Here is a 23574-nt window from a genome sequence, read left to right on the forward strand (position 1 = left end):
CCTACCAAGGCAGCAGAGAACTGGGAAGCCAGAGCAAAGGGACGAGAAGACTTTCCTGCTCACTCAGCAGTGGCTCCCCGTGCGCTTTGAGTTGAAGAGTGACCAAAGGTTCTGGGCACAAAGCCCGTTTCTTTTTTTTTTTTTTTTTTTGGTTCTTTTTTTTTTCGGAGCTGGGGACCGAACCCAGGGCCTTGCGCTTCCTAGGCAAGCGCTCTACCGCTGAGCTAAATCCCCAGCCCCACAAAGCCCGTTTCTTACTCTTGTGCAGCCTGATGTCGCCATAGACAGCAGCACAGACACACTCGGTACCTCACTGCAGAGGCCTTGGGCACTGCAGACACCCCGTGTGGAGGCTTCAGTGCCTTCCTGTGCTCCCCCAGGGTCCTCTACCTGCCTTGAGGACCAAGTGGCCACACTGCTCTGAAACGCAGTATCTTTACCTCAAAGAAAATTGCATGTACACCAGCCCAGTGGCACAGAGGTGGCTCAGCCATGAGTGCCAGGCCAGTCTGGGGCACATGGTTGAGTTCAGGCCAGCCTAGGTCACATGGTGAGTTTCCGGCCCACGAGGGCTATGTACTGAGACTGTCTCAGAAAGGAAAGGGGTGGGGGTGGGGCAGAGAGCTGGCCTAGCAGTTCAGAGCCAAGAGTGCTCTTGCTGAGAACCTGAGCTCTGTTCCTAGCACCCACACCAGGCAGCTCGCCACTGAAGAGACCTGGCAGCCTCTTCTGGCCTCAGCAGGCACACATTCACACAGACACGCACCTCCATATAAATAGAGAAAAAAGAAGACCAGGAAAGGAAAGTAAATATTTACACCATGTCTGGTAACATAGGCCTGTTATCTCAATCACTCAGGAGCTGAGGCAGGAGGATCAAAGGTTTGATGCCAGCCTAGGCAACTTCCTGAGATCCTCTATCAAAATAAAACGTAGAAGAGACCTGGGCTGTAGCTCAGTAGAGAGCTGCTGCTGTTTAGTGCACGTGAGATGCTGAGTTCACTGCCCAGCACTGCAGAGAGGAAGGAAGGTCACAATTCTTTCACAAGAAGCACAGCAGAGAGAACAGCAGAGAGAGAGAGAGAGAGAGAGAGAGAGAGAGAGAGAGAGAGAGAGAGAAAGAGAGAGAGAGAAAGAGAGAGAGAGAGAGAGAGAGAGAGATAGAAAGAGAGAGAGAGAGAGAGAGAGAGAGAGAGAGAGAGAGAGAGAGAGAGAGAGAATGTGTTATTCCGGCGAATGCAGTGACCAGTGGCCATCCTGGCTGCAGTCAGGATAGAGGACTAGCCAGGGCAGGTCACTGGGACTTCTGGGCTCTCCTTGTCCTTGTTCAGTGCCAACCTGAGAGAACCAAGCCTCAGCCTGAGTGCGTAGAACTGGACAGGCTGGTGCTAGCACACAGTGTCCAGCAAGGCCTTAAGTGGTTAGCTAGCTTTCAGGAGACACTAGTAAGAGTCTGTGCTTCAAAGCAGGCATGGTAGCAATGTGGCTGCTTGAGAGGCAGAGTTAGGGAAATCACTCCAAGTTCAAGGCCAGACTGGTCTACATAGCAAGTTTTAGGCCAGTCGGCTACGTGGTGCAGCCCTTACTCTAATTTGATATACTGTAGGTAGGAAATACAGCTCAGTGGTTAGAACACTAGCATATATGCACAAAGCCTTAGGCTCTGTATAAAGTGGTGTGACAGCATGCTCCTATAACCCCAGCACTTGATCCGAAATCCAGGCCAGTCTTGGCTTCAGAGTGAGTGCAAGGATAGCCTGCCCCTTCGCCTCAGCTCCTTTCCAAATAGCAGCAGGACATCGGGAAGCTTAGGGGACTGGCATGCATGACTTGGTCCCTTTAAATCCTAGTCATGTGGAAGGGTCATCAGTCCCAGCCTCACAAGTTTGGCTTTGTTTTCTAGCATCTAATGGCAGTGCTTCTGGGAAAGTTGGCAAGCCCCCATGTGGGGCCCTGAAGAGATCCATCGCAGACAGTGAGGAGTCTGAAACCTACAAGTCCATCTTCACAAGCCACAGCTCTGCCAAGCGCTCCAAGGAGGAGTCTGCCCACTGGGTCACCCACACGTCCTACTGCTTCTAAAGCCCAGCTGGGCCCTCGCCACAGGGCTTCCCTGTGGCCCTCAGGGCCACACTTGCTTGGTGTGGCATCGTGCTATAAAGCTGTCCTCTGCAATCTTCGACCGGCGTGGTCACTTGCTGTGAGATCTTGTGGGTCCTGGGAGTGAGAAGTCCCACACCTGCCCACAGGCTGTCCCTCCACTTAGCCCGGAGACTGCTGCTCTTTAGCTAACAGAAAGCTCTGACTCCTCACTGTGTGCTCAGCTCATTTCCGAAATCAGAGTGGTCAAGGGGGAAGGCCCTGAGCTTAGGGACAGACTCCAACAGTCTTAGACCTTGGTCCTCGTGAGAGAGGAAACACACCTGACTGCCTGGTACAAACCAAAGCCCTTTCTCTCGTCTTCCTTCTCTCTCCAATACCTTGATAAGAAATGGCAGCCATGTAGGTGATGGTGGCAGGCAGGAATGGCTCCTTTGCCATCCCCACCGTTAAACTCGGAACCTCTGTAACACTTCACAGGGCACGATAGAACTGCCTCTAGGCCAGTTCCAAAACCTGCTTCTGGGCTGGGCAGCTGGCTCCCTCAGTGGACACTTGTGGACCAGAGTTTGGGTCCCCAGAACTTTTATAAAAGCCCAGTGAGCCCTTAACCAGCCTGGGATCCCAGCCCTTAAGAGGCAGACGTGAGATTCCCTGGGCAAGGTGCTAAGTTCAGAGTTTGGGGAGACCCTGCTCAGAAACTAGCTGGAGTGCAATTAAGAGATTCCCAGTGTCAGCCTCTGGCCTCCACACATGCCCACAAACCTGCAAACCCCTAAAGGCCCTGTTCCCAAAACAAACATGGTGGCATGTGTAGTCCAAGCTGTCAGAAGGCTGAGGCAGGAAGATCACAGAGAGGTCAAAGCTGGCAGGGTTACATAGCAGGACCTCACCTCAGGAAGCAACCCAAGAAAAGCACCTGCTCCCACTGCCCCTGGGTTTCTGCTTGCAAGGGATGAAGCTTGGCCCCAAACACGTAGCATTTGTTCTGGGACAGTGCTGGGGGCGCTGTGGAAGTGTGCAACAGGACAGGGTGTGAATGAGTGTCGTCCAAGAGAACCTGGGCGCGTGACCTTTGTACTTAGAAATTCAAAATAAAGGTTGTAGAAATGTTTGGGGGTTGTTTTTGCTTTTGAAACAGGCCCTGCGTCCCATCTCCAGCACTCCAGAGTCTAGGTGTCATAGCTACCTGTTCCAGCACCTGGGAGGTGGGGGCAGATGGATCAGAAATTCAAGGCCATCCTCGGCTACATAGAAGTTCAGGCAAGCCTGGGATACGAAAGACCCTATCCTTTTAAAACCAAAAAGAAGAAAGAAATTTTTTATTATCCAAAGCAAAGCTAAATTAACTATTTTATTTCTCTGAACTATCTTTAATTCAGTGAAAACTATTTTAGAGGGTTTTTTGTTAAATTCTCATCACAGTTGCTTTATTTGGCTAGCTGGATTTTTTTATCAAGAGGACTTTATTGAGGATGCAGACTGTAAAATCCAGAGCTGCTGTCATTGAATTAAGGGAGTACCATTTTCCTCTTATCCTGTCTTTACAAAGAAAACAGCCCTTGTCAGCCATGTTTTACTAAATTTCTGATGACTTTTTTAAAAACCACTTTTACATTTCTTAGCCTTGACACTTCAGTGTCTTCAGGCCTGCAGCCTCAAAGTTTTCTAGACTTCTGACAGCGTTTATGTGACTCTCCCTCATCCTCTGCCCTGCCCCCAGAGAAAACCCCTGAAAACAGGGAACAGGGCTTGTTCTGAGACCCTTCTCCAGCCCTTAAGGTTAGTGAAGGCATGGCCTCCCTGAGATTGGAGAACCAGCTTGTTGAGTGACCCTGGGTGTCACCAGGCTGAAGAGCCAGTCCTTTCCTAGGGCTCTAGAGCTGGGCTCCACCCGCCACCTGAGTGACCCCTGACCCAGGGAGAATTTCTTCTCCAGGACCTTTGTGCCTCTGGCTTTCCCCTGGTCCTGTTCAGCAAACACACTGAGGGTAAAGGGGATTCTGGGATTCCTACACTCAGCACACACGAATGTTTCCAGATAGCTGAAATCACCTGTGCACAGATATACTGTGTGGCCATCTGCAAATGGAGGCCATCTTCCCATAGGGTGTCACCACACGGCCACCAGATGCCAGATCTGACTTCAAAAGCAGTACCTGAAGACATGGATACCCAGCCCTGAATACCTTCACCATGGGAATCCTCACAATCTTGCCCAGGGCCTGCCATGATGACCCAAACCAGCTGCACTGCACCCTGGCCCTCTGTGAACACCAGGAGTCAGCCTTTGTAGCCGGGTGGATAGAAGTCATGTACGGATGGAAGCTGGTGTCTAATCCAGCAGGAGGGGGGCCTGTATCTCCCCAGACCTGAGCCAGTGTCTGGTAAGAGCCCCTTAGACAAGGACGCTCGCCCTTGCTGCTCACTGGCCTCTTGACAAATGAATCCGAGGAAGCCCTGTCAAGTTCAGAGTGCAGCACAATCGGAGACAGCGTGAGTGTTAACAGAAAGTCACTCCTCAGGGGTCAGTCTCAACAAGATCCCTCCAGTGACCTAGGAGGGACAAGTGTGGGCCTTACGCTGCAGGGGTACTGTGCTCTGTTTTATGTCACCTCTGCAAATGGCTGGCTTCAAATACATGTGTGTGTGGGTGTGGGTGTGGGTGTGGGTGTGGGTGTTGGGGTGTGTGTATTGTATGTGGTATATGTGTATATGTAGTGTGTGTGTGTGTGTGTGGTGGGGTGTGTGTGTATTGTATGTGGTATATGTGTATATGTAGTGTGTGTGTGTGTTTGTGTGTGTGTGGTGTGTATATGTTGTGTGTGCACAGGTGCATATGTGAACATGTGGAGACCGGAGATGAACCTTAAAGTATTGTCCTTCAGATGCCGTACATCTTGTATTTTGAGATGGTCTCACTGGCCCAGAACTGGACAGTACATAGGCTGAGCAGCCAGCAAGTGCACATTCAGGCTGCCCCTGCCTCCCCAGCTCTATGCATGTTCTGGGACTAAACTCAGGCCCGTGTACAAACACTACCTACCGAGACATCCCCCCAGCTCCTTGGGTGACAGTCCCCACAACACTTAGATGCTGGTGCAGGCCGATGGAAAGATACCCTTGAGCCCCAGTGAGCGGCCTGTGGCTGGTAAACTTATTTCTCACAGGATCGACCTCTGAGGGGCACCTTGTACCTGCAGCTCACCACCGTCAGGATCAAAGAAATGAAACCAGAAACACACGATGGCCTCTCGCTACAGTGACCCAAGCTCAGAAAGAACATTCCAGCAAGGAGACAGCGTCCTTCTTTCTTGTCTTCTGGAAGTTTCTCCTCCTGGGAAGTCCTATCGGGGCAGGCTACTAGCAGTGATCAAGCCTCAGTCTTCTTAAGCCGAAGGCATCACAATGGCTGGGGCTGTTGGCTCGGGGCCCTCTGTGACATCACGAGCCCCCAACACTAGCCCCTCAGTCTCTCTGGCACCACGGTGGGCAGCCCCACCATGAGCAGTTTCCAGGCCCAGCTCTGCTCACCATGCGGACGCTGAGATGGCTCCTGTTACTGCTTCTGTGCATCTCCTGCGTCTGTGCCTTCATGTTTTCTTCGACGAGGGAGAAAACCAAAGAAAGCCCAGGGAAGGTGCCTTGCGGAGGACACTTCCGGATTAGACAGAATCTTCCAGAGAATGCCCAAGGCTGGCTTGGGAACAAATGGCTCTGGCTGTTCATTGTCATTATGATCTATGTGTTGCTGAAGTTTCGAGGAGACGGCGAAAAGAACAAGGTAAGGACCGTCTTGGTCACGCCACAGCCACTGGGTCTCAGAAGCTCAGGTTCTGTCCCCACAAGTGGGGCTGCTAGTGTCTGACCTTGAACTTTGGCCGGAAAGCCTGGTGATGATGGCTAGGTGAGCTTGCTTCCTCAGTGAGGACAGTAGTGGCCACGTCTGCAGAGGATGGGACGGTTTGAGATGGGCTCCTGAACAGTTCACTGTTGTCCTGTGGAGTAAGCTATGTTTATCCCTCCCCAATTGACAGCAGACCCTGGAGCTCACAATGTGTTCCGTGTCGAGCCAGGCTCTCACACTCCAGGCGAGGAGAGGTCTTGTTTCCTAGCTTTTGACTCATCACAAATGTTCAAGCCACAGGAAATTTTATCTGAGGTAAAGGAAGTTTGAGGCCCCTATTTGGATAAAGAGCAGTGACCAATGTTCCCCACAGTCACTTGGCAGTTCTTTGGGGATTGGAGGGACAGACAAACCCAGCATTTCAAGACAGTGGCCAGGGCATGGGAGATGGCTCAGTTGGAAAAACGCTTGCTGTGCAACCTTGAAAACCTGAGTTCTATCCACAGCACCCCTATAAAAGTCAGGCATGGTGGTACAACCCTGGAACTGGGGAGCTGGGATAGTAGGAACAGAAGGACCTTGATAGCAGAATTCTGAAGTCCCAGCCTCAGTGAGAGACCTTGTCTCAGAAAATACGAAGTGTTGAGGAAGACACCCAGCATCTGTTGACCTCCACACACACATGGCATTCTGGCTAGAAGAGAGGCTGCCAAGCTGCCTGTAACGGGTCCAATGGAAACCACTTTCAGCTCTGCAGGCCGTATAGTCTCCGTGGCCCGAGAACAATCACAGCTAAGAACTGAGCGTGGCTGTGTACCAATAAAACTTTATTTACAAAAACAATTGGCAGGCCAATTTGGTCACAGTTTACCAACATCCACACTAGGTTTGTGATCATGTTCCCTCATAGATGAGCCTAACTTTTGGAACTGTATACTTGTGAGGCCACTGGAGTCATTCACCCTGAATATCTTTCTTGACAGGAGCAGAATCCTACTAGCCTCCGAAGCTCCCAGTTCCGCTCTCCACCAAAGAAAGCCCAAAGTATTTCCCCCAGCAAAGACTTCACTTTCAATACTTTAACCCAGCTCGAGATGGAACTGGTGAAATTTGTGTCCAAGGTGCGGAACCTTAAAGTCTCCATGGCAACTAGCAGTAACTCCAGGCTGCAGATCCCAGATATACCCATGGACCCGTACAATAATGTCACGATATATGAGATATGGGGGGAGGAGGAGTCTGAGTGAAGGGGTTTATAGCAAAGTATAAGAGAAAACAAGTCTAGTATTGACAGACAGTATCCAAACTAATAAAGAATATTCTGATGAAAGAGTCCCCCATGCGAGATCTTTCTCCCCTCCCCATCCCCTCCTTTTTAGTTTTTGGTTTTCTGTTTTTTAACTGGAATTTAAGATGCCAAGTCCCAGTAGCCCTGAAAGTCCTAACTGTCTTCCCCTTCCCCGAGTCCTCCACAGGCATCTCTGAGCCCCCATCTCTGGCCCTGGGGGTCCAGACACTTAGTTTCTATACACTATCTGCAGATATCTGATTCCAATGACTAATTTCATCACAAAGTCGAACTTCATGGGTTTAAAATGACAGTGGCTCCGTCAGAAGAGGCAGTTCTGGAACCTTCTGCTTCTCCCACAATCCGGGATATCTTTATTCATTCCATCCCATTGGCCTTGGGCGATACAAACTTTCTTTTTCTAACGAACTAGCAATTACATGTGGACTTTCAGAGTAGAGAAACAGTGGGTTATAACATTGTATCTGTTCCAGTCTGCGGTTCCAAAATTGGAGAAGGTTGGTGAGCGTGGACTCGATAGGGAGGGAAGGAGATGAACTAAACAAGAACTCTCGAGTTAGTCTTTTTAAATGTATTTTTATGTATAAGCACATGCCTGACCTTACAGGCATGTAGGTGTCTGAAGAGGGCAGAAGAGGGCGCTAGAAGGCGCTGCAATTACAGGTGACTGTTGAGCGCTTTTAACAGAGTAGGCTTACTGTAGTGTCAGGATGGGAAGATGAGAGGAACTGATGGCACGAGTTATTTTCACAACACACACAGAAGACTCCAGATGGACAAAGTAATAATGGTATTGAGAGAGCTAATGGTAGTTTTAGTGTTTCAATATGGGCATATTTCAGATGTACACCACACCTGTACAGCTCGTTGGCCGAACCTGACCCACTGTCTGGGTTTGTGTGGCTTTGCAAAGTGTTCATTGTTTTCATATTGTCAAGTAGTTAAAAAGGACCACATCAAGCAGACACTCTGTTGTGATGTGAAACTCAGGTCAGGGTCTAAATCCTCCCAGAGCCCAGTCACACCGTCATTGGTGGCTGCTTTGACACTATCAGGGCAGACAGAATGATGGCACCAGAGTGGGACACTTTGCAGAGTTGACTGGTGTGACCCAGGAGAAACTTGCTCCCCTCTAGTCTGTGCTCCACTGCTAGGAACAATACACCCAGCAATTCCCGCAGCCTTTGCTGCGAGTGTTATGAGATGCCTTGGTGGCTCTTGGGAAGGAAACTGAAGTGTGAGACATAGCAGGTCAAGGACAGCCTCTACGGCCCAAGAAGAGTCCCCAACTAATAGAAAGTGGGGCTCTCACCACTCAACACAGGAGACAGATCCACCGCAGGATGGATGTGGTGGTTCTCTGTACAGTAAGAATAGGCCTTGAGCTCTATTCTTAAGCTGATGCTGATACCTGTTGCAGCCTTGGGAGACGCTTAGTAGGGCTCCTCTGGCCTGTGGGTAGCCTCTGCCCTCAGAGGCACTGTGTTGTTTCACGCAGTGAGGTTTCTGATAGTTTTCTTACATAGCAGTAGAAAACAAGTCCAATGTGTGGTGCGTACAACATGTTAAAGAGCTGCTTCTCATACATCACACAGTACACTCAACCCTGCCTTCCCCCTGGCCTCTGGTCCCTGAGCCCCAGAAATGGCCAAAGAAAGAAACAGCCAAGGATCTTGAGAAACTGTTCCTTGAAGTCAAGATCACACACGTCACCCAAACATGACCTTGATCCACAGCAGACTGCCCCTTTTTCTGGAAAATGACAGATCCCGGAGTCAGGTGTGTAGCTCAAGCGTTTGCCTTGTGTGTGTGAATGTTGGGTTTGATCCCTGCGCTGCACACACTGGGGTGTGGTGGCTCATGCTGAGGAGACAAAGGTATCAGGACTTCCTCTGTACAGTGAGGTCAAGGCTAGCCTGGGATAGTATGAGCTCCTGTCTTTAAAAAAAAAAAATGTAAAACTTAGATTAACAGAAAGTTGCCAAGGCAGCAAACCCCCATGCCATTTCTCCTATGGGTGACTTAAAGCACAGCATCAAGCCAGGAAATTGACATTAGTCCTATGTCAGAAGAACCCTGTGCTCTTTTGTACCAGTAATCTGTGATACCACGTCCACACCCACCTCCATGGCCATCTCATGGAGACAAACAGTAGGTACCTATAATACATATAATAAGCAAATGCTTATAGGGTGGATGCTTTCCCTTCTGGATTTAACCCACTCCAAGTGTCTCCCACAGTCCAACCCACACCCCTGCCTTAGAGAGCCTTAGGGGCTCTGGTCTCCCCTTGGCTATGCTGGCCAAGCTCAACTCTACCTTAGGACCTCTAAACTGTCCCTCCCCCAAGGCTTCTCCCCAGTTGACACCAACAGCCCTGTTACCATCCCGATCTCCAGTCAGCAGCAGCTCCAGTGAGGCCTTCCAGGAGTTACCTGGATGGAGCCCCTCTGCCTCTCAGAACACTGGCATGCGTGCTCTGCTCCCGTCATTGTGTCTCCCCTGTGAGCAACCAGACATTTCATTAGACTCTTCTTACTTGCCCATTCCCTCTACAGGCAGTGTGGAGAAGCTTGGGCTGGTGACAGGAAGTGTCTCTCAGATCCTGAAACATCCCTTAGCCCCCAGCTCCAGAAGTCCACGGGAAGGCCAAAGCCACCAGGGATTGTGTGTGGGTGGGGGGATCCCAGCCCACCAGGAGGGCTGGGAACAGAAGATGGAGCCCTGTCCCCTTTCCATTGCCTTCCAGTAAGGGAGGGGCTCTTAGTTTGAGGAGATGATCGATGCCTTCTAGAAAGGCTGCTATAGGCCCCACAGGTGCGTGCTTGTACAGTGGTGTACTGGCTGGTTTTGTGTGTCAACTTGACCCAAGCTGGAGTTATCACAGAAAAAGGAGCCTCAGTTCTAGAAATGCCTCCGTGAGACCCAGCTGTAAGGCATTTTCTCCACTAGTGACCAAGTGGGGAGGACCCAGCCCATTGTGGGTGGTGCTATCCCTGGGCTGGTGGTCTTGGGTTCTATAAGAAAGCAAGCTGAGCAAGCCAGGGGAAGCAAGTCAGCAAGCAACATCCCTCCATGTCCTCTGCATCAGCTCCTGCTTCCTGACCTGCTTGAGTCCCAGTCCTGACTTCCTTTGGTGATGAACAGCGATGCGGAAGTGTAAGCTGAATAAACCCTTTCCTTCCCATCTTGCTTCTTGGTCATGATGTTTGTGCAGGAATAGAAACCCTGACTGAGACAGATGACCTCCCACTGGCAGTATTTCCATCCATTTTGGACCCCCACTTCTACTTGGCTCTGCAGACTGTGGGATCATGAGAGATGTTACCAAGGCTCCAACAGTCAAAGCTTTGGAGAACCCCCACCCCAGAAGCACCTTTTTTTCCTCTTCAGATCCTCTCCCCACCCTACCTGGCTTCCCAGGCATAGCCCTGAGGGCAGCCGGTCTCTACACTTCTGCTCTGATCTGCATCTTTCTCACGCCTGCCTTCCCACGGGAACCTGAGTGTGCCCGCATAGTTTCTCTCCCTCCACAGCTTTCCTAAGAACACATCTTGTTTTTCCGTCCGGCTTCAGGACAGACCATGTATGTGCAGGTGCCTCTGAATATCCCACCACACCCATCAATGGGGAATCTCAGGGAGTTTCCAAACACTCGTAACCACAAACACCTTGTAAGCCTCTGGGGTGGTTGAGGGTGAACGGCCCAGGCAGCCTCTTGAGAAGAGGGAACTGCAGTTCCTTGTATGGCCACTAGGTGGCAGACAAAGCCCATTGGAACAAGAGAGCAGTTTCCAAAGCCTGAGTTGGGGTATGGGGGCCTTTCCATCACAATCTTGTATTATGTAAAGTGAAGTTCTCTGTGCATAGACATCATGGCTTTATCTTGTTTCGAGACAAGGCCTGAAACAGGCTGGACTGGAACTCACTTTGTAGCTCAGATGGCCCCCGGACCCCTGATCCTCCTGCCTCAGCCTCTTGAATGGTAGAAATCATAGGTACGGATCACTACACCTGTCTCCCACCTTTGTTGGAGGATGAAGATCTCAAACTAACTGGCTGTATAGCTGAGGATGGCCTTGAACTCTTGACCCTTCTGCCTCTACCTCAACAAGAGTTGGGGTTACAGGCGTACTGTTGCCCAGGCTTCCATATTTTAATTAAAAACCCATAGTCGTCATTTGCTCCCTGACTCAACAAATAAATGCTGTTGTAGGCATTGTGAATGAGACAAAGAGTAGACAAGACACCTCCAGAAGGCTGGCATCCCGCTGGTGGGACAGAGAGGCCATAAGCTCAAACGGAAGGGCTGGCAGGTCACTCTGAGCTGAGGTCCTGGGTGCCATTGCCTGGGGTGAAAAAGAGAAAACCCACAAGAAGCAGGTCCAAGCTCAGTGTATAGAATTTGCCTGGCAGTCCTCAGACTGGGTTCAGTACACACACACACACACACACACACACAAGTGAATTTAGCGTAGCTCAGTGGTAGAATTCTTGCCTAACACGCTTGAGGTCCTGGGTTCCATCCCCACCAAAACTAACAAAAAAATTAGTTTAAAATTTAAATTAGGAGCCGGAGAGACTGCTGTTAAGTGGACTGGCTGCTGCTCTTCCCAGAGGTCCTGAGTTCAATTCCCAGCAACCACATGGTGGCTCACAACCATCTGTAATGGGATCTGATGCCCTCTTCTGGTGTGTCTGAAGACAGCAACAGTGTACTCGTGTACATTAAATAAATAAATAATCTTTTAAAAAAATTTTTTTAAAGCCAAAGTGGCCAGTGTCTGCACATTTGCACCTGTCACTCAACCTACCACAGCTTCACCCGGTCCAGACTGGCTCCTGGATGTCCTTTGTCCCATTTGCAATGAGTAACTGCTTTCCCACCCTCCACAGCAGCCAGCCCGATAGGGAGGAGGCGAGGCCCCTTATCTGCAGACAGGAACCGTGATCCTATCTGTTCCCTTTTCCAGATTTTCGGGAATGGTTGACTGTGGAAATAAAGACATAAGGGTCATATTCCAAGAGAGTCACTCACTCTGTCCCCGGATCCCACGGACGAAGTCTGAGCCGGGGAAAGAACGGTGGCTAACCCTGGGCCCTTGAGGCTTTAATTCCCTGGGTGTCACAGGTCAAGTAAAACCTGGAGAGACTTACCTAGGAGAGTGGCAGGGAGTGTGGAGGAGCAGATGAGTTGGGGAGATCCTGGAGACCTGGACCCTGGTACAAAAGGGGACCGAGCTCCTAGGGCAGGGCCCCATCACAGGACCTGACACACCGCTGGGTCTCAGGGCTGGTTGCCCTGAGGCATCCCTAAAGCCCCATTCCTTCCTACAAGGTCACCTCTACCGTGACAATGCCCACCCCCTTACTCTCTGGGGCTTCCTAACAAAGTTCACGCCCAGGGTAAGGAGCCAGCCTGTGTGGAGCATCCAGAACTGGGCTTACAAGTCAAGGTGAAGAGACACTGGGTCTGCAGAAACTTATGAACCCCAGGAGACCAGGGGAGCTGCTTGAGGCAACACACACACACACACACACAAACACTTACACACTCACACACACTCCTACACACACACGAACACACACAAACACACATACACACATATACACACATATACACATACACACTCACACACACATACACACACTCACATACACACACACACACACACAGCAGCAGCAGCAGCAGCAGCAGCAGCAGCAGCAGCAGCAGCAGCTCTGGGATTGGGGGATCTGGCTTGGACCTGCTCAGCCCCCAAGCCACCTTCTGCTGTGTCTGAAGACAACTACAGTGTACTCACTTAAAATAAATCTTTAAAAAACAGACAAGCCTGATGGTGGGGCCTCTCCCTGCCTAGAAGGGGTGACTTGTGGCTGCTCTGGCCTTAGCTCCATAGTAACTGTGTGGCTTGCTCTCGAAGACACTGTATTCTTAACGTTTACACCCTCCAGCCTGCCCCACTGTCCCTTAGCGCCTCGTTTTCTTAACTCCCTTTTCTCACCCATGGATGGTCTGTAATGTACAATACCGTCTCTCTGAAAAAAAGACCTTGTGTGGATTCTTAGGAAAAAGACAAGCTTTGACCCCCTTGGTCATCACTCCCCCCATCCCAGCCACTGACTACTTCCTGTCTGTCCGTCCTTCCTCCTGACATTTCACACACAGGGTCTCTCACTGTACATGGCCCTTTGTGTCCATAGCACGTCAGTGTGGAGGGGGGCTCCCATTCTTTTCAGAGGTGGATAATATTCCACTGTATGGATAAATTTACATTTTAGTTTTCGGTCTGTCCACTGATGGTCATTCGGGTCTTTTGGTAAGCACCCTATGTAGCCCAAACTAGCCTCAAAATCATGGCCGTGTACACTCAGCCTCCCAACGCCAGCATTACAGACATCTGCATCCTGTTCAGCTGTCGAACTCATACGGTTGACTGAATCACCTCCGCGGTGGTCATGTGATTACGCTGAGCCGCTTCCCTGTCTAAGCCTCGCCCCCTGCTCATTGTGCAGCAGGCTCCCTCCACGCAGGCGCAGAGAGCCCTGCCTGATTTCGGCATGATCCAGGGTCGTCTGCGTGCAGCAGCCCCGCTCCACTAACTCAGGCCTCCGAGAGGCTCTGGTGTGACCCGGCTCCCTCCACTCAGAGAGGCAGACCCACTGCTGTCCTCCTCTGTCTGTAAGGAGGAGGGAGGCATCTCCACCTGGGCCGCGCTGCGTGGCCCTGGCATGTGGGAGAGGTGGCTGAGAGAGAAGCCACCGTCTTCCTGAAACCATTCAGGAGACCCTCTCTGTCCACTGAGCCCCCAATGCACAGCAACTCAACGCTGCCCATGATCACACAAGAAAGCTGGACCCCGGGGCCCCACTCCTTCATCTCCATTTTACATTACTGTTACATTGTGGAGAGCATTTGCCAGGTCCATTATCAGAATGGTTCCCACATACACACGTCTCAACCCCAGGAGGCTAGCGTTTCTGATAACCAGTCTCTTATATAAAATGACTTAATGTTTTTTTTAAAGACGTATTTATTTATTTTATGTAAGTCCACTGTGTACTATCGTTGTCCTAAGACACACCAGAAGAGGGCGTCGGACCCCATTACAGATGGCTGTGAGCCACCATGTGGTTGGTAGGAATTGAACTCAGAACCTGTGGAAGAGCAGCAGTCAGTGCTCTTAACCGCTGAGCCATCTCTCCAGCCCGGTACGTGTTTTACATAGAATCGACACAGTCTCCATACAGTTTTTGAAACTGGGTCTCTTATAGCCCAGGCTAACCTTGAACTCACTATGTAGCTGAGGATGATCTTGAACTCCTGACCTCTCTGCCCTCACCTCCCGAGTGCTGGGATGACAGGGTTGTGCCACCACATGCCATGCTAGAAGAACACTCTGTCAACTGAGCCAGGATCCCAGCCCCTGAGGGTTCTAGGATGTTCTCTGCCTTCCTCTTGGTGTCGATCTCTCGGGGTCTCCTCATGGGTCTGTGTCTCTCTGCTTGTAGGAGTGTCAGTCATGTTGGACTGTGAGTGTGCCCACCCTCGGGGTTACACAGGGGACTTGAACTTGGGGTCCTTTGCATGCCAGGAACGTGCTCTACCCCTGAACGTCAGCCCCAGCCTATGGTCTGAATCTACAGTGATCCTCAGAGGCTCCTGCTTTGAGTTTTGAATGCTCCATCTCTGTCTGTTCTGAAGGATGTGGAGCTTTTAGGAGGTGGGGCCTGACTAGTGGGAGTAGGTTCTAGGGGACAGCCTTTGAAGGTTGTGCCCACTCTGGTTTTACACGGCTCTTGCTGCTTCCTGGCTCATGGAGACTGGAGGAGCCTTCGCCATCCATCCACTCTGTCTTTGAAACCAGGAGCCAAACTGTACACCCAAACCCCCAAGCTGTTTCTGTGCACTGTAGTTTTGCACAGTGAAATGGAAAGTTAATACTGGGGGAGGGGGACACAAAGGCAGCAGGAGAGATGGCTCAACAGTTAAGAACCCTGGCTGATCTTGCAGAGGACCTGGGTTCAATTCTGGGGCTCACAGGCATCAAGTAACCCCAGTTCGGAGTGACTGGCCAGGAAGAGGGGTGTTCTACTTTTAAGGAAATGGATTTGGAGTGGGGCTAATCTCAAACGCTATCTTTAGGGAACAGAAAGCAAAGGCCTTGGGTGGGGTAGGGGGCAGTGGGTCTGCTGTGCTTTGAGAGCACAGACAGCTAGGCCAACACACACTTACAGGAGAGTGCGGGCAGGGAACACAAACCCAGGTGCTCCACATTCCTGGCCTAACCCTCTGACAGAGCAAGATCCAAGGTCTCATGGCCCCAAATGTAGGTGTCCCACCCCCCACCCCCCAGCCCCAGGATCCTTGCCAGGACTCCTTCATCGTGGTGACCTACCCAGAACCTAGCTCCTCCTGTAGCGTGACATCACCCAGGGCCTTTGCAGTTCTTCACACTTGGTCTCCATCTGCCCGGAACAGTAAATATTTTAGGCTGTACCGACCGCCCGCCTGCCCGCCCCGTTTCTGTCACCACCACTGTGCTGGGTGGGTGACAGTCCTTGTTTACATGTTGTTTGTTGCTGCTCTTGAGACCATCTGGGCTGCAAAGCCCAAGTTTGCTGTCACAGGGGCAGTCTGCCAACACTACCATCCATCCGCTAAGCACATTTGTTCTTCCCAGCACTGAGGATCGAACCCAGGACCTCGAGCGCACCAGGAGAGCTCAGGCACAAGCCCAAGAACATCTTTCAAATCTGTAAATAATGTGCGTGTGCACGCTCGCGCGCGCGCGCGCGCACACACACACACACACACACACACACACACACACACTTTTAAAAGATGCATTTAGTGTCCCTTCCATGGCACCTTTCCCAGTATCTCCAATCCCTGTGTGTGATGCCACCAAGCCCAGCCCTTGATGTATATGCTCTGGCAGGCAAGGAACCGGGTATATCTAAGTCTCTTCTCTTAGCCTCACCAGCTATAACCGGGCCTTTGATGGACGTGCCTCCCATTACTCCCGCCCCCTGCCCCGTGCTGCCATGCAGTGTGGTCTCCCTGGGACTGGGTCCTCTGCTCAGGAGGCTGAGTCCTAAGCAGCTGTGTGCTGAGAACGCCGTGAAATCATCTCTCCCCTGTAATTACAGTTCACAGTGGTTTACTGGGAGTGAGGAATTTCTGCCTCGCCTGAAGCCATTACAGATCCAGCTGGGCTGGGGGAGGTGACTGTGGGGTGGGGGCAGGTGGCAAGATCCCGGAAGCTGCTCCAGCACAGACAGAGCTGGGACCAGTTTTTCTGGTTCCTGGACTCTGTCAGAGGCTTCCCTGAGTTTACCTTTCTTCGGAAGCAGCCCTACAGGGATTAGCTGGTGACTGGAGCTCCCTTGGGGCCCATAGAGAAGCCACTCTAGAAAGCATGGCCTCTGAGGCCTTTTCTTTCTTTCTTTCTTTCTTTCTTTCTTTCTTTCTTTCTTTCTTTCTTTCTTTCTTTCTCTTCTTTTTTTAATTTTTAAAAATGTATTTATTATATATAAGTACACTGTCACTGTCTTCAGAGACACCAGAAGAGGGCATCAGATCTCATTACAGATGATTGTGAGCCACCACGTGGTTGCTGAGATTTGAACTCAGGACCTCGGGAAGAGCAGTTGGTGCTCTAACCACTGAACCATCTCTCCAGCTGCCGCCCCCCTCTCTTCCTTTTTCTCTCTCTGCCCTCCTTCCCTCCTCTCTTCTCCTTCCCTCCCTCCCTCCTTCCCTTCCTTCCTTCCTTCCTTCCTTCCTTCCTTCCTTCCTAATAGAAGAGGAATCACAAGCTTTGCACCTGACATCTTGGATTTGTGCCAAGTCTAAATGCCACTGTCACGACTGTCCGCTCCTGACTCAGAGGGCCTCTCATACTAATAATGGAGCCTCGTAGCATAGTTCTGTTCTTCGTCTTTCCTGAGACACCCTGGAGGCAGACATCATGTCCGTCCCCACACACTTTCAGAGGCATTGGTGGATATCGGAGGGAGGAAGGTATGATTGCTTTCAGGATTCCCAAATCTGAAAAGGTGCTGGCGTGTGATATTGTTGGAGCCCGCCGACCGAGACGATGGGAGAGACTGTGGAATACAGACAGGCTTGTGAGCGACGCTGCAGCCGCCCCAGAGAGAAGCCACAGAGAGCCACTTAGCTGGGGCAGGAGGCAGTGGAGGGTGAGTGTCAGAGAGAGGGAAGCAGGACCCAGCAGTAAACTAAGCATCAGAGAGAAGCTGGCCAAACCAGGTATGGGGACCCTGCAGAGCCCGTAGTCTCCATTGTCCAAGCACCTGAAGCAAGGGGGTCATGGGAGCCTGGGAGTCAGTCCTTCCGTCAGCCAGGTGTCACGTCACATGCCTCTAATCCCAGTACTTGGGAGGCTGAGACAGGAGGGATGGTGCAAGTTCCAGGATAGCCTGGGCTATGTTAGTGAGATCCCGTCTACAAACAAAAGCAAGCTGGAGGTGTAGCTTGGGCAGGGGTGCTTAGACATGCTCCCAGATCCTCTGTAAAGTTCCCTACCATGATGGTCTGTTAGGAATGTCGTCTGGCGAAGTCAACAAGACCCATCTCTCTTTCTGGCTGTGAGCAAGGCCTGTTTTCACAATCACTACACATGTGACACCCAGAACAGAACATTACGGTGGCCCGGGCTGGGGTGTAGCTTAGTTGGTAGAATGTGTGCCTAGCATGCACAAGGCTCTGTGTTTGATCTCTCACTGTGTTACCCATGGTCGGTGCTTGCCTGTAAGGCCTGCACAGAGGCAAAAGGATCAGGAGTTCGAGGCCTGCTTGGGGCCAACCTGCACTACGAGAGACTCTGTCTTGATAAACAAACAGTTAATGAATGGAGATTGATCCATCTGTTCCGAAAGTAATAAGGACGGAGAAGCATCCTCTCCAGAAGACAATTAAAAACAATCAAAACATTGTCTTGCCTCCTCTGTGGACAGTCAGGACAAATGTGCCTTATGTCTTGTTTGGGGACAGGGTCTTACTATGCAGGCCTGGTTGGCCTGAAATCCACTACGTAGACCAGGCTGGCCTTGAACTCTCAGGGACCAGCCTCTGCCTCCTGAGCCCGGACAAGTGTGTAGGTGCCGCAGAGAAGCTCTCACTAATGCTCCCTCCCGGTCCTTAACTGTGCCCTCCAGCTCTGCCTTCCACACCAGCATGGGCCCAGTGCTCCCGCCACCCCACTCCCGCCATTCTCACGTCCTCTTCTCCTTCAGAGTCCGGCCTCTTGCCTCTGGTCCCTGTCACCTATCCTCAGGCCTCCCTGAGTCCCTGACTCTTGTCCCACCCAGCTCCGCCTACTTCCCTTCTCATGAAGCACACACAGTTTCCTGGTCAGTGAAACTTCTCTTGACTGGGCAGCCTCTATGTTGGATGGGGTCCTCCAAAGTCACCCTTAACACACTGAGACTGGAGGCTCGAAGGTGAGGCAGCCAAGGCTAGGCCGGGCCATTTAACTACAGCTGTGCTTTTCAAATAAAGGGGTCGTCGATGGACTGGTCGTTTATTGAATTCACTCTGAGTGCAAAGCCCAGGTAGTGTGGACGCTTCCACACAGCTGAAGAGTGAAAGGCTGTCAGGCGACGTCCTCTGAAGTTACAGGACCCGTGTGTTTAGTGGGAGGAAGCTCATCTGGGATGGTGGATGGCGTGGTGGGCTGCAGGACAGCAGGAAAGGGGTGTGGGCCGAAAGGAACAGTGGCCCCGTGTGTGTGTGTGTGTGTGTGTGTGTGTGTGTGTGTGTGTGTGTGTGGGCAGGGGTGAGAGTGTGTCAAATGCCCTCTCTGTGTCTAGGCCTTGATTCTACTTGAGCAGGTAAATTATGTGGCCCCTGGCCCACAGGGCCATCCTGAAATGAAAACCCAAAGGGTTCTGTGACTTCCCCTTCTTGGGGTACTGTGCACAAAGTCCCCAAGGCGACACCAACAAGGAATTTTTTTTTTAAATTTAAAATTAAAAACCTACTTAGTTTTACTTTATTCTATTTTATACTGCTCTATTGTATTTTTATTTATCTAGAGACAGTGTCTCCTGTAGCCTGAACTGGCCTCAAACTCGATTAGAAGGGCCTTGAACCTCTCCTGGTCCTCATGCCTCCAGCTCCTGAGTTCTGGAATGGCAGGTGTGTGCCACCACACTTGGTCTAACATGTGTATTTTATTTTTAGCTTACGTGCATGTTTTGCCTGTATATAGGACTGCACTACATGCATGCAGTGCCTGAGGAGTCCAGAAAGGAATGTCAGATCCCCAGGGTACTGGGACTCCGTGTCCTCTGGAAGAGCAGCCAATGCCCTTAACTGATGAGCCCTTAGCATTCGTATTTTAAGAGCAGAGTTTGGCTAGAGAGCTGCTCACTGTCAGGGAGTTGAAGCCTGGGCAAGCCAAAGGCATATACGGTCCTCCTAGACTAAGCACACATGGGTCATGCCAGGACTCTGCAGGCTGCAGCAGGAGGATCTGAAGGCCGGCCTGAGCTACACAGTGAGACCCTGTCACAATGGCTCACAGGTAGAGCATTTGCCTAGTTTTTTGTTTGTTTTGCAAGCTGGTGGGTTTGAGGCTTAGCATGGAAAGAAAGAAAGAAAGAAAGAAAGAAAGAAAGAAAAAGAAAGAAAGAAAGAAAGAAAGAAAGGAAGAGACAGAGAGAGACAGAGAGAGAGACAGGGACAGGGACAGAGACAGAGAGAGAGCTCACCCATTTTCACATGTGTAAGTTCCCTGTTAGAGCAAGCTTTCTCCAACTTAGCACAGTAAGCACCCAGTCTGTTGACAGCATTCTGTGTGTTCTGAGCCATTTAGTGGGCCCCCGACCAGTACTCACCAGCTATCCACACCCTCCCACCCCAGTGTAACATCCAGACGTGGCCCTGGCATTGCATAGCATGTTCTGGAGTTGGGGAAACTGTTTCCAAAAACCACCACACTAGAAAGGAAGGAGCAACCGCCCCAGCTTCTGAGGCAGGAGGATCAGGAGTCAGGGAGAGGTGCGGAGTGAACTCTGCAGTCCTCTGCGGTCCTTTTCTGACTTCTGTCTCACGTGCAGGAGAGACCTACAACACAGAAACATGAAAATAGCTCTGTGTGTGAGTTCACACAAGCGTGACTAAACAGAACATCCTCAGAGCCTCACAGGAGACTCAGAGGCATGTGAGGACATGGTGATTGATGATGTCCCAAAGATCAGAGAAAGGCAGAGGCCAGAGTTACATACCAGACCAGCTCGGAGTGAGTGACATCCAGGCTACTGAGCCAGCCTCCTAGCTGCCCTGGGCACTCTGCATAAGGAATATGGACACCACAAACACTTGTGCGCCTAGAGAACGGAACAGTGGCCTCACCGCCTTCTCTGGGTGAAAGCAGCACTATTTCCGCTTCACAGATCATTTGACGCCTTTGCTGCGTGACCTGCGTTCTAAGAGTGAGACAGATCCCCATGGCACTTCTATAACTTCACCTCGGCCTCCAAACTCACTCGTTCTAATTTTCTCTGTTGATGGAAGAGGTAAAAAAAAAAAAAATGCCCTCCCCAAGCCAGACAGTGGTGGCACAGGACTTTAATCCCAGCACTGGGGAGCAGAGGCAGGAGGATGTCTGAGTTCAGTACCAGCCTGGTCTATAGAGGGAGTTCCGGGACAGCCAGGGCTACACAGAGAAAATCTGTCTCAAAACACAAACAACAACAACAACAACAACAACAAAAGTCTCCTCCATATTGGCTGAAGCTAGGGACATAAGACAAGTGGGGTTTCCCATCATCCCTTTGACATGGTGACAAGCGCGCGCACATGCTTGTAGATACACACATTTAGGCCAGAGAACAACCTCAAGTATCACCCCTCAGGAGCCACCCACCTTTTCTTTTGATACAGGCTCTCACATGCCTGAGACTCACTGATCCAGCTATGGTAGCTAGCCAGTGAGCCCCCAAGATCCACTTCTCTCTGCTTCCCCAACACTGGAACCACAGGTGCACGTCAATATGCCCAGTTTTTTTGTTTTTGTTTTTGTTTTTTGTTTGTTTTTTTTTTTTTTTTGAAATTTACTTAAATTAGTCCTAACTTTTTTTTTAACCTAGGTTCTGGTGACTGAAATCAGGTCCCTGTGCTTGCAAAGCCAGCACTGTACTGACTGAGCCGTCTCCTCAGCCTGCAACCTCTCGTTTCCAGCGGCAGTAGGTAGCCCTGCCTAGATGTTGGGGCTTGGGTCCTAAAGGCCGTGTTGAGGGGGAAATCACCAGCTTGTGTTGCACTGAGGATGAAGGAGTCTTTAAAGAGCTCAGTCTAGTGGGAGATAGTAAGGTCATTATGGACAGAGCCCGAAGGGCACGTTGGAACTCTGGCTCCTTCCTGCCTCTGCCTTTTCCTTCCTCTGTCCCCCGCTCACTGCCATGGTGCCCCGGTCTCACCACAGCCTCAGAGACAGAGACCAGCGACCAGGAAGGGGCTAGACACTGAAACCATGAGCAAAGCGAAACGTTCCCTTTTAAGCTATAACCACGAATGTTTTGCCACAGCAACAGGAGAGCTGAGAGATAGGGTGATAGCCAATGCCACTCACGCTGATTCTTGGAATTCCACAGATAAGAACCAGGAATCTTTCTGCCTGGCCAGGGCCTGGAGGGAGCTATTATAGAGATTTTAATCGGAATGATCCCGGGAGAGGATTCTGATGGATGGGTACAGCTTAAGTCATGCAGAAAAAACAAAACAAAATAAAACACACACACACACACACACACACACACACAGAGAGAGAGAGAGAGAGAGAGAGAGAGAGAGAGAGAGAGAGAGAGAGAGAGAAACAGAAAATACTAAAATGCCTACCTGCCTGTAGAATTCTTAGGTGCAAAAACTGTCTTCCTAAGACCTCATTTTTACATTTAAAATGCATTTCACTTCCCCTCTTTAAAAATATTAAACTATCTATCTGTTATCTATCTACCTACCTCTCATTTATCTATCTAACCTATCTATCATCTATCTACTTATCTATCATCTATCTACCTGTATACATCTATCTACCTGATATATATATGTATATATATATATATTATAAGAGTTACTTTAATCTGTGTGTGTGTGTGCTCATGCACATGCATGTGCACGTGCGCACATGTGTGCCTGACCATCTGCATGTGTACTGCACAGAAGGGCTCTGGACTACAGGCTGCTGTGAGCCTCTGTGCACTGTGCTTGCAGTCCAAGAGGTAAGCTCTCGACTTCCTGTTTCTGCCATCATGCTTAGGGCTTGCTGTCACATCTCTGTTCTACCAGCATGGACTCATGCATGTAGAACCATAAGTCAGAAATAAACCCTGTCTTCTTTAAGCTGCCTTTAATCATAGCATTTCATCAAAGCAACAGAAAAGAAACAAATACAGAACTTTGGTACCAGGAATGGGGTATTTCTGTGAAGCAGTTAACCATGTTAGTTTTTTTTTTTTCTTTTTTTCAGAGCTGGGGACCGAACCCAGGGCCTTGTGCTTGCTAGGCAGGCGCTCTACCACTAAGCTAAATCCCCAACCCCCAAGTTAGTTTTTAGAAGAGTAAAACAAAATCAGAAAAAAGCTTGGTAGTTCTGTGTCTTAGTTAGGGTTTTACTGCTGTGAACAGACACCATGACCAAGGCAAGTCTTATAAGGACAGAATTTAATTGGGGCTGGTTTACAGGTTCAGAGGTTCAGTCCATTATCATCAAGGTAAGAGCATGGTGGCATTCAGGCAGACATAGTGCAGGAAGAGTTGAGAGTTCTACATCTTCATCAGTAGGCTGCTAGGAGAACACTAGCTTCCAGGCAGCTAGGATGAGGGTCTTAAAGCCTATGTCTACAGTGATACACTTACCCCAACCAGGCTACACCTCCTAATAGTGCCACTCCCTGAGCCAAGCATATTTAAACCACCACACAATAGTTCACATCTTTAATCCCAGCACTAAGGAGGCAGAAGCAGGCAGATATCTGGATTCTAAGGCAGCCAGCAATACACAGAGAACCTCTATCTTGGGGACAGAAAGGAGGTGGGGCAGGTCTTGAACTTTGAACTAGAAAAATGAAAAGTTGGATGTTATAAGTAGAGATTAAAGGGTCATTCTGGTAGGATCCCAGAAGACAGGTGTGCTAAGAACCATGTGGACTTTGAAGGCCCAACTCAAGAGGTTCAGAGAAGGAAAAATATTAGCAATAGAGCTAGAGGCCATTTATGGAATGCTTTGAAAAGAGTCTGTCTATGTTCTGCCCTTGACCTGAGAACTTGCCTGTAGCTCAGTTTTAA

At 50.3% G+C, this 23574-nt stretch overlaps 2 protein-coding genes, 1 long non-coding RNA gene and 1 other non-coding gene across 5 annotated transcripts in view; 3 read left to right on the forward strand and 1 right to left on the reverse strand.

Moving 5' to 3' along the window:
• Window positions 1-3214, forward strand: part of Rtfdc1 (replication termination factor 2 domain containing 1) — a 31307-nt gene extending 28093 nt beyond the window's left edge. For both annotated transcript variants that reach the window (XM_039104652.2, NM_001033890.1), the window contains 1 exon segment: window positions 1904-3214. In XM_039104652.2, coding sequence (XP_038960580.1) covers window positions 1904-1957 — 54 coding nt within the window. In that variant the 3' untranslated portion in view covers window positions 1958-3214.
• Window positions 3215-3501: 287 nt separating this feature from the next.
• LOC134486498 (uncharacterized) lies at window positions 3502-5468 on the reverse strand. The gene is made up of 2 exons (XR_010065536.1): window positions 5298-5468; window positions 3502-3642 (listed from the first exon to the last, which is right to left on the reverse strand). It is a non-coding gene; the product is annotated as an uncharacterized LOC134486498 (long non-coding RNA).
• A 120-nt stretch (window positions 5469-5588) lies between these two features.
• Fam209 (family with sequence similarity 209) lies at window positions 5589-7274 on the forward strand. The gene is made up of 2 exons (NM_001106548.1): window positions 5589-5884; window positions 6931-7274. Exons 1-2 carry the CDS (start codon window positions 5636-5638, stop codon window positions 7192-7194), a joined length of 513 nt encoding a protein of 170 aa, NP_001100018.1. The 5' UTR covers window positions 5589-5635; the 3' UTR covers window positions 7195-7274.
• An 11655-nt stretch (window positions 7275-18929) lies between these two features.
• On the forward strand, window positions 18930-19167 carry LOC120102103 (small Cajal body-specific RNA 2). The gene has a single exon (XR_005503124.2). It is a non-coding gene; the product is annotated as a small Cajal body-specific RNA 2 (non-coding RNA).
• Window positions 19168-23574: the final 4407 nt, after the last annotated feature.

This window comes from Rattus norvegicus, chromosome 3 (assembly GCF_036323735.1).
Source record: "Rattus norvegicus strain BN/NHsdMcwi chromosome 3, GRCr8, whole genome shotgun sequence".
In the NCBI taxonomy this organism is placed as follows: domain Eukaryota; kingdom Metazoa; phylum Chordata; class Mammalia; order Rodentia; family Muridae; genus Rattus; species Rattus norvegicus.